Here is an 11,418-nt window from a genome sequence, read left to right as displayed (position 1 = left end):
AGGGGTCTCTCCCCAACTGGAATATACGCCAAACTCCCCATACTCACTGCCTTTCTGCTCAAAGCATCGGCCACTATATTGGCCTTCCCCGGATGATACAGAATAGTAATATCATAATCCTTAAGCAACTCTAGCCATCTCCGCTGCCTCAAATTAAGATCCTTTTGCTTGAACAAATGCTGAAGACTGCGATAATCAGTGAATACCTCACAAGATACGCCATACAAGTAATGCCTCCAAATCTTCAATGCATGAACTATGGCAGCCAACTCCAAATCATGAACATGGTAGTTCTTCTCATGGGGCTTCAACTGACGAAAAGCATAAGCAATAACTCTACCCTCCTGCATCAATACACAACCAATCCCAACTCTCAAAGCATCACAAACGGTATATGAACCTGAAGCTGATGGCAAAACCAATATTGGAGCCGTGGTCAAAGCTATCTTGAGCTTCTGAAAGCTCTCATCACACTCGTCCGACCATACAAATGAAGCACCCTTCTGAGTCAACTTGGTCAAGGGCGATGAAATGGAGGAAAATCCCCCCTGAACAAACCGGCGATAATAGCCTGCCAACCCAAGAAAACTACGAATCTCTGTGGCTGAGGACGGTCTAGGACAACTCTAAACCGCCTCTATCTTCTTCGGATCAACCTGAATACCCTCGCTGGACACCACATGTCCCAAGAAAGCCACTGAACTGAGCCAAAACTCACACTTGGAGAACTTTGCATAAAGCTTCTCCTCCCTCAATCTCTGCAATACAACTCGCAAATGCTCCGCGTGCTCCTCCTGACTACGCGAGTACACAAGAATATCATCAATGAAAACAATAACGAACGAATCCAGATAAGGCCAAAATACACTGTTCATCAAATGCATGAACGTTGCTGGGGCATTGGTCAGCCCGAAAGACATGACAAGAAACTCATAGTGACCATATCTAGTCCTGAAAGCAGTCTTAAGAATATCTGAATCCCTGATCTTCAACTGGTGATAACCCGAACGGAGATCAATCTTGGAAAACACCCTCGCTCCCTGAAGCTGGTCGAACAAATCATCAATGCGAGGCAGGGGATACTTGTTCTTAATTGTTACCTTGTTCAATTGCCTATAATCGATGCACATTCTCATTGTGCCATCCTTCTTCTTCACAAACAGAACTGGCGCACCCCAAGGTGACACACTAGGCCGAATGAACCCCTTATCTAGGAGTTCTTGAAGCTGCTCCTTCAATTCTTTCAACTCCGCTGGTGCCATACGATATGGCGGAATAGAGATGGGCTGAGTGCCCGGCACCAGGTCAATACCAAAATCAATATCCCTGTCCGGTGGCATGCCCGGCAGGTCTGCAGGAAATACATCGGGAAAGTCCCTCACAACTGGAACGGAATCAATACTAGGAGTCTCAGCTCCAACATCCCTCACAAAAGCTAGATATGACAGACAACCCTTCCCAACCATACGCTGGGCCTTCAAGAAAGAAATCACTCTACTCGGAACATAATCAGTCACACCACGCCACTCGATCCGCGGTACACCCGGCATAGCCAAAGTGACTGTCTTAGCATGACAGTCTAGAATAGCATGACACAGAGATAACCAATCCATGCCCAAAATAACATCAAAGTCCACCATGCTCAATAGCAATAGATCAACTCGGGTCTCCAGACCCCCAATAGTCACAACACATGACCGGTACACACGGTCCACAACAACAGTGTCGCCCACCGGGGTAGACACATGAACAGGTAAAGCAAGAAACTCCCGGGGCGCACTCAAATAGTGAGCAAAATATGTAGACACATAAGAATAGGTGGAACCGGGATCAAATAATATGGAGACATCTCTGTGGTAGACTGAAACAATACCTGTAATGACAACATCTGAAGCAATGGCATCTGTCCTGCCTGGAATAGCATAAAAATGACCCTGGCCACCGCCTGATCAACCTCCCCCTCTGGGGCGACCCCTGGCTGTCTTATCTCCACCCCTAGCTGGCTGGGCTGGTGATGAAGTAACTGGAGCAAAAGTCGAGGGCTGACCCCTCTGTTGATGCTGACCGTCACGGAGTCGAGGAAACTGCCTCCTCATGTGACCAAACTCTCCGCACTCATAACAACTACCCGATGCTGGAGATGGGGACTGAAGGGAACCCCTCGCACCTGATTGACTAGCAGATGCACTCGGTGCGGAAGAACCCTGAGCTGATGGGGTACGAGATGAACTCTGAGCTGGGAGGGCACTGAGTGAAGGCTGGCCCTGCTGAGACCCATGATGACCACGACCTGAAGATGCCCCACGATACTCTGGATGGGCCGACTGAGCAGGCCTGAAAGAACGACCTCTACCATGCTGGAACTGGCCCCTCGAAGGAGCACCACTGTAACTGCCCGATCCACGAGGCCTTTTGGCCTCCCTCTCCTCTCCCTCTCGACGGCGAACTGACTCGATCTCACGAGCAATATCCACCACCTCCTCAAATGTAGCACCCAATACTCTCTCTCTAGTCATCAGAATACGGAGATGATAGTTAAGGCCATCCACAAATCTCTTGATCCTCTCACGATCTGACGGAATAATCCAGGTGGCATGACGAGCCAACTCCGAAAACCTCATCTCGTACTGGGTCACGGTCATATCTCCCTGCGTCAACCACTCAAAATGCCTACGCAGCTCCTCTCTATGGGACTGCGGTATATACTTCTCCAAGAAAAGAGTGGAGAACTGCTGCCAAGAAAGGGGCGCTGCACCATCCGGCCTACGCCTCTCATACGCCTCCCACCAAATGAAGGCACCCCCAGTAAACTGAAAGGTGGTAAATGCCACACCACTAGACTCAAGAATCCCTGTTGTACGGAGCATCCGCTGACACCTGTCAAGAAACCCTGGGCATCCTCGCCCTCAGCACCCCTGAATGTCGGAGGCTGGAGTCTACCAAACTTCTCAAGACGACGCTGCTCATCCTCCGGCATAAATGGAACCCTGAACTCCTGCACTGGTGCAACCTGCTGAGCTGGAGGTGCATCTGGCATCTGTAGTCCTTGCACTACCTGCTCAGGTGTGCGAGCAGCGGGGGTCTGGTTGCCTCCCCCGGCCTGCGAAGTAGCTGCTACTGTGGTGGCTAAAACTGCTTGAGCCAGGACGGTGCAAACTATCAAGATCTGTGTCAAGGTCTCCTGTAGACCTGGAATCACTATGGGCACCGCTGGTGCCTGAACTGGTGCTGCTGGAGTCTGATCCGGAGCTGGGGCAGCTGGTGGATCAACAGATGTTTCCCTCGCTACTTTGCCTCTACCACGACCACGACCGCGTCCACGGCTTCTGGTGGCCTCAGTGGGTGGTACTGGTGGTCGTCCACCTCGTCCGGTAGCTCGTGTCCTCACCATCTGTGAGAGAATAGAATAATAGAAGTTTAGTCCTCGGATCAACAAAGTCGCACGACAAGAATTTCAAGAATGTGAAGTTTTCCTAAAGGTTCCGCAGCCTCTCGAGGATAAATACAGACGTCTCCGTACCGATCCGCAAGACTCTACTAAACCGGCTCATGACTTGCGAGACCTAGTAACCTAGGCTCTGATACCAACTTGTCACGACCCCAACCCCGATCGTGATGGCTCCCAACATATTGCTAGGCAAGCCCGACCAATTATCAATCACAACCCCTCTCGTATAGAGTTCATTACTAATTAACAAGGTTAATTACCATTTCAACATCAACAGAAGTCTGAAACAGAAGATAAAATATGCGAAAAACCATAACAATATCTCTACAATAGCTCCACCGATCCGGTGTCACAAGTCAAGAGCCTCTATTACAAGTTTTAAACAGCCTAACACAAAGATAGTCTAGAATATGCAGAAAGGTAAAAGATAGAAGGAGAAATCGGGTCTGCGGACGCCATGCAGCTGCCTCGATAACTCCGGTGGATGATGATCAGCAAGAAAGCTCTCACTATGCCTCGGGAACACCTGGATCTGCACGCAAGGTGCAGGGAGTAATGTGAGTACTCCGACCTAGTGAGTAATAATCATAAATAATGGCTGACAGTATGAAAACACATAAAGGCACTAAGCAGTTCTATATTAAAGCAGTGAAATAACTTAAAGCAGCAAATAGTGAAGAAATCAAGTGAAATCTCTTTAAATAAAGTAAAAACAGGTAGCTTATCAGGTATTTAACAAGTATAAATCCGTTCCTCGACACAGTAACCATATATCTCTCACAATAACCGAAATCAAAATAATCGTTGCGGCGTGCAGCCCGATCTGTACATCGCTGTGGCGCACAGCCCGATCCATATAAATAGTCGACTGCTTTCACTGGGGGTGTGTAGACTCCGGGAGGGGCTCCTACAGCCCAAGCACTATAATGCTGCGGCGCGCAGCCCGATCCACATATATATTTGTTGCGGCGTGCAGCCCGATCCATATAAGTATTTGCTGCGGCGTACAGCCCGATCCATGATATATATATATATATAACATCCTCACCATTTGGGTTCTAAACCCCTCTCAGTCATTATAATCACAGCCTCTCGGGCACAATAATATAAGGTAGGGATCTCAGCCCACATGTTTCTTTCATTTAGGATTAACATTTCAAAAATCGGTTCATATTGTTTTAAACAGTTAGAAACATGACTGAGGATATGGTTTTTAACAAGTGCAGTGAGGAAAAGCAGTCATAATGCCCCTAAGGGTTCTACAAGTCGGCACAAGGCCCCAAACATGGCAACTAGCCCAAATCATAATGATAAGTATTAAATCTCAGTCAAAAATACGGTGAAATCATCAATCGGGACGGATCAAGTCACAATCCCTAGTAGTAATGGACCCCACGCTCATCATACAGCGTGTGTCTCACCTCAACATAGCACTACGTTGTGCAAATCCGGGGTTTCAAACCCTCGGGACATCATTTACAATCATTACTCACCTCAAATCAGCCAAAGCGCTAGCTCGCTACGCCCTTGCCTCTCAAATCGGCCTCCTCGCGCGTCGAATCTTACCAAAACAAGAGCGAATAGGTCACAATAGACTAAGGAAACAAAACCCAAGCGAAAACAATCGAAAAATATCAAAAATCTCGAAATTAGCAAAACCCGAGCCCCGGGCGCACTTCTCGAAACTCAGAAATTTTCACATCAACGGGTTCCTTATCTCGCCACGAGTCCATACATATCAAAAACTCTCAAATCCAACCTCAAATGGCCCTTCAAATCCCCATTTAAAATTTCAAAATCCCAAGCCCTAGTTCTCTCCATTTTAGCTAAATTTTCATGAATTTCTAGGTTAATTTCACAATAAAATGACGTTTTTGGTTCATAAGACTTACCTCCAATCAATACTTTTTGAATCCCTCTTAAATTTCTCCCAAAGAGCTCTCAAAATGTTCAAGAATGGAGGAAAAATAACTTAAGCTCGCGGAATGAAATATTTAAAACCCTTCTGCCCAGCTCCAGAAATCCTTCATCGCGTTCGCGACCTCAGTCTCGCGAACGTGAAGCAAACTTTTTAATTCCTCAAAAATAACCCTAAGCGAACGCGACAGGGTCCTGCGTACGCGATGCTCTAAATCCCCAGACCTACACGAACGCGTGCACACAAGCGCGAATGCGAAGAACAATCTTTCACTGGACCCCCAGCCCTTATACGCGAACGCGAGCCTCTGACGCGAACGCGAAGGCTTAAATTCCGGCCTTCTAAATTCCTTCTTCGCGAACGCGAGGTCCTCTACGTGAACGCGAAGAGATAAATCTCTGCAACACCTGAAATGAAAATCTGCAACTCCTCAAAGCCAAAAATGGTCCGATTGACCATCTGAAACTCACCCGAGGCCCCCGGGACCTCAACTAAAAGTGTCGACACATCCTAAAACCTCAATCAAACTTGTTCCAACCATCGAAACACCTCAAACAACACCAAATCCATCAATTCACATCGAATTCAAGCCTAAGTTTTCTAAAAAACTTCCGAAACACGCTTTTGATCAAAAACCCAACTAAATCACCTCCGAATGACCTGAAATTTTGCACACACATCCCAAATCACACAACGAAGGTACAGCAACTCTCGGAATTCCATTCCGACCTTCAGATCAAAATCTCACCTATCAACCGGAAATCGCCAAAATACTGACTTCGCCAATTCCAGCCTAATTCTACACCGGACCTCCAAAACCACTTCCGATCACACTCCTAAGTCGCAAATCACCTCCAGAAGCTAACCAAACCATCGGAATTCACATCCGATCCCTCTAACTCATAAGTCAACGTCTGGTTGACTTTTCCAACTTAAGCCTTCTTAAAAGAGACTAAGTGTCTCATTTCCTTACCAAATCCACTCCAACCACAAACCAATCAACTTGACCACATAAAACACGGATAACGAAGCATAAAGAAGCAGGAATGGGGGAAATGGAGCGGTAACTCATGAGACGACTAGCCGGGTCGTCACACTCAAATTGTTAACCCAACTACAAATCTCTCTTCTCTTATCCAAGGTGAACGTGTAACTGGGTTTGGGCTTCTGAATCTTGTTGCTAAAGTATGTCAGATACAACTCACTTCGCCTACAATATTCCTTTATGTCCATCCTGGCCTTCAAGTTATCTTTGGTCTTGTTAGTAACATCCATAATAATGTTAAACAAGTTGTTAAAAAAATTCTTCACGATATGCATGACGTCCAGATTATGCCGAAGAAGATTGTGCTTCCAATAAGGTAATTCCCAAAATATGCTTCGTTTAGTCCAGTTGTGTGTGACACCATAACCTGGTATCTTAGATGGTGGAGACTCTGTTACTTTAGGCAGATCCCTTACTCTGTTCCAAATTTCTTCTACACACAAGCAATTTGGTGGCTCCTCAAAATCAGTTCGGTTCTTCATAAATGCACTTGTATTTTGCCTAAATTCATGACTCATTGGCAAAAAATCTACGGTGGCAGTCGAACCATGTATTTTTACCTCTATGTTTCAAAGTAAATGCTTTTGTGTCTTCCATACAACAAGGTCAAGCTAACTTTCCAGCAGTCGACCACCCGGACAACATTCCATAAGCAGAAAAATCATTTATTATCCACATCAAGCAGCATGCAGTCTGAAGTTTTGTTTGGTTGATATATCATATGTTTCCACACCTTGATGCCATAATAATTGTAACTCATCAATCAAAGGCTGCAAGTATACATCAATCAAACTTTTCGGGTTGCGTGGACCTGGAACAATACAAGTGAGGAACAGATATGGACTTGTCATACACAACTCGGGCGGAAGATTATATGGAGTAACAAACACTGGCGAACATGAATATGGTGCAGCAGAGACAGCAAATGGTGTAAATCCATATGTGCATAATCCCAACCTAATGTTTCTTGGTTCACTAGAAAACTCGGGGAACACCCTATTAAAATGCTTCCACGCTTCTCCATCTGACGGATGGTAGAGAATACCAGGTGGCCTTCTATGTTCGTACTGACATCTCATATGAGGAGCAGAGCTCATTGATGCATACAACCTCTTTAACCCAGGAAACGTCCCAAAAGCATCCCTCATCATTTCATTGTATCGAGAATTTTCAACATTATGCTCCGCAATGGGGCTGCCCTCACCACCAAAAGAATTATGAAAGTTAACATCATCTAAACTAGCATGATTCTCCCCGTGAACAATCCATATACAATAATTTTCTACAAACCCTTTCTTGTAGAGATGAACTTTAACTACGTCTGATTTCAATAACTTAACACACTTACATTTCAACCAAGGACACATAATCCTTCCTCCAATAAGAAAATCATCAATTGTTTGAGCCTTAACAATAAATTCATCCCTCAACCCCGCACAATTAAGATGATTCATATTATAGATCCATCTACGATGCACAAATTCCATCTACACAAATAGAAATCTATAAATGAGATAGTTAAAATAATTTAATTTATTTAAACTGGTTACAAAGTTATATTCTTTCAAACGTTCGTTTAGATATATACAGATCATTGTGTGAAAGCACTTTAATTGATATATTTTATTTTTTAACACTCGAAATCTCACATTAATCTCTATTCTAAATAATATAAGTCTTTAAATATACTAATTAGATTTAAATAGCTTCTTAAATGTTCATATAATCCAAATTAACTAATGATTTCTCATACAAAAGAAACAGTCGTAATTATAAATTATTTAAACTATTTTAATTTAAAGAATTCAAATAGAATATAAAAATTAAGGCATTTAATTTAAAGAGCATAATTGTTTAATATAAAGTAAAATGAATTCAAATATTTGGGATCTACAATAACAATTATGCAAAAAAAAAAAAAAAGGACTAATCTACAACAATAATTTAATGGATGAAAATGATAATAGATTTCAATTAAGCTTAATTCCATGAAAGTCAAAAGATATTAAAAAGGTTAGGAGTAAGACATATTGTCAAAAGTAGTCAACTAGCACTAAGAGTTTTAATACATTCTTCATACTTTTTCCTCTTAAAATTAGTACCCTCACAATAGAATCAAATGAGATGAATTGTCATATATGTAACAACTTTACAAATTAGTTAGCAAAATTATTTAGTAAAATTATCCCCAATTTGGTAATGTTATCCCCAAATTAGTATGTAATTTACCAACATATAACTTTAACATATAAAATTTAATTTAGCAACATATGACTCTAAATTATCAACATATCACTTTACATATAAGTTTAACATATAACCCTAAATTACCAACATATAACTTTAACATATAACTCTAAATTACCAACATATTACTTTAATTTAACTACTAACAGTAGTCATAGATTTACTTTAGCTAACACCAATCAATCCTACAACTGTAAAATAAAATGCTGAATAAATCCTACAACTAAAGATATTAATAATTTAATTCAACTTTCAAATAGTACCTACAGTAGATCATGATGTCCTAAAAGAATCATCACAAATTATATCGTTACAAGGAAATGGCGCACATAGCTTAACCAACACCTATATGATAGTTTGGATTAATTAACAATATGAAAAAAATACTAATGCAAATGTAACTTCTTTTTTCCCACAACTTCTCCAAAAAATTATATCAAGCAATACACTTTCTCAAACTTTTTTATAATCTAAATTCCTAGTCAAACTACACTTTCTCAAACTTTCTTAGTTAAAAGCTCACCAATCAATTTTTACAAATCAAACTAAGAGCAATTAAACAAAATTAGTATATTTAAAAAAAAATAACAAAGGAGGATGGAAAACTTACTTGGCAGTGGAGGGTCATCGACGGAGCTACAGCTGGGCGGCGGCGCCGGCGAGTGCTGCTGGTTGGTGGCAGCGGCGAGTTTGGGTGGGGGAGGGAGAGGGGAAGTTTGAGTGTGAGAGAGAGAAGAGAGAAGGAAGAAAAGAGGGAAAGGAAAAAGAAAGGGGTCGCGGGTAAGGTTTTAAAATAACATTTCGATCGATTCGGTCAGAAACTAGGTCAAAATAGTCAACCCTCGATTTAATAAAAATAATCCGATCGAATCGGTCGCTATTTTTTATTTTTTTTAATTATTTCCGACCGAATTGGTCGCTAACAGTTACGCGAAATTTTTTGCCAAAAATTATGACGGATATGGACGGAATAGCGGTCGTAATTATAAAATTGAAAAATATATTTTTAAGCATTTTCCGACCTATTCCGTCGGAAATTTCCAACTACTTTTTCCGGTCGGAAAATTTCGATCGGATATGAGCCTTTTTTTTTTTTTTTGATACTTGCCACTGAACTAAACACTGAGAATTTTTTTACTCTAAGCTTATATTATATTACTAGTCTGATAATATCTCAAGTTGGTTGACATCGCACTGTCTTTACGTGATTAGGAAAAAAAATTCATTTCCAATTGTTTGTAAATGCCTAAATTTTGTCAAGAACAACTTTTGGGAAGCGTTCAGCAGGTCAGAATAAATAATGGCCGACGTGACAATTTCTGGTAGAATAAATTTGGTTTAATCAATCGTCCTATAAAGAAGACAAAATCAGTGTTTGACCAAAAATATGGGTGCTAAAATGAAGTGACTTTGCCGCTAAACGGTGCACACACCAAAAACAAGGCTAAAAGAGACAATTTTTGCTGTGTTAGTCAAACTAGCCTTTGTAATATATGAACTGCTTCCGAAAGTTGTTATGGTTATCGTTATTTAGTTCAAATATCTATTAAATGGAATAAGCATACAAAATAAGAGTTAAATCTTAGTTGAGAAACCCAACATGCATCCAACTCATTTGACTCCAAGTCTCCAAAGTCCGATCAAATTTTAATATGAAAGAGTTTGCAACTAGCATTATTTAAATGCTCGAACTCTGTGATGATTTAAGGAAAATGCGCTGTACGCATGACTCCGAGAGAATCTCTTACCCTTACAAACCAAAAATTGACTCTTCATCAATGCCGTTTGCTGCAGCAAAATAGTGTAATAACAAGTGGAAATAGAGCCATCGTCTTATCATGTATAGCTATATTTTTTTCACAATGCCGTTACTGCTTTGGCCTAGAAATTTCCCTGTTTTTACTTTTTACCAGCCTACAGTTTGGTGAACGGTTTTTACACACTTAATAATATTTAAAATAGAAATTTTCATAAAGCACTATCTTTTAGTAGTAATTAGCCATCAATAGACTGTATTCGACTGTATTCACGGCGTGAAATAGGTGATTACACTGTTTTTAAAACGGAAAGTGAATCAATTAACATAATAGACTCCTAATATAACTCAACAAACTCAATTATAACACACGAAATTTGTATTTTCAGTTATAAAAAAATTCTCAACCAAAAAATACCCCAAAAATATAGCAATCTTCAGAGAAATTATATAATACATCTGAATATATAAATTATATTAATTAAAAAAAACTTATGAATACATTCATGGCATATAGCGAGACAGTGAACACGATGAAATACATAGAATACAACGGGATACATTGAAATACAATGAAAAAAAAGGCAGAGAATACAATAAAATACATGAAATACAGAGACAAGTATGGATGGTCGATTAGAGGCTGGTGCAGAGCTTGAGTCCAGTGGTTTATTCAAGAAGGCATGGACGTTAAATCGAATGGACTGCCTGAATACACTGTGAATTTTTGGGACGGCAAATGCTACGGTGGCGAATGAGGCTGATGAATTGGGAAGCAGTGAGATTGAAAGTGTCACGACCCATTTCCACAATAGGTCGTGATGGCGTCCAACACCATTGCCGGGCAAGCCAAATGCGGAATTATAATTAAATTTTTCCTTTTTACCTTTTTGCCAATTAGTTTCAGAAATCTCTTAAGTTAAGGTTAAAAACAAGTAATGGCCATTAAGGTACCCAAAATAATTATAAAATTTCCAAAAGAAATAATCTACTAAAGTATGTGC

General features: G+C 41.1%; 1 protein-coding gene across 1 annotated transcript; it reads right to left on the bottom strand.

The window, feature by feature from the left end:
• On the bottom strand, window positions 711–1,130 carry LOC109241365 (RNA-directed DNA polymerase homolog; the record flags this gene model as incomplete). Its single annotated transcript, XM_019408102.1, has 1 exon — window positions 711–1,130. A coding segment is annotated over exon 1 (420 nt), but the record flags the coding sequence as incomplete, so codon positions are not given.

The sequence above is a fragment of the Nicotiana attenuata genome, chromosome 1, assembly GCF_001879085.1.
Source record: "Nicotiana attenuata strain UT chromosome 1, NIATTr2, whole genome shotgun sequence".
Taxonomy (NCBI): Eukaryota; Viridiplantae; Streptophyta; class Magnoliopsida; order Solanales; family Solanaceae; genus Nicotiana; species Nicotiana attenuata.
The sequence above is the reverse complement of the archived record's forward strand: the minus strand, read 5'-3'. Positions and strand labels throughout refer to the sequence as shown.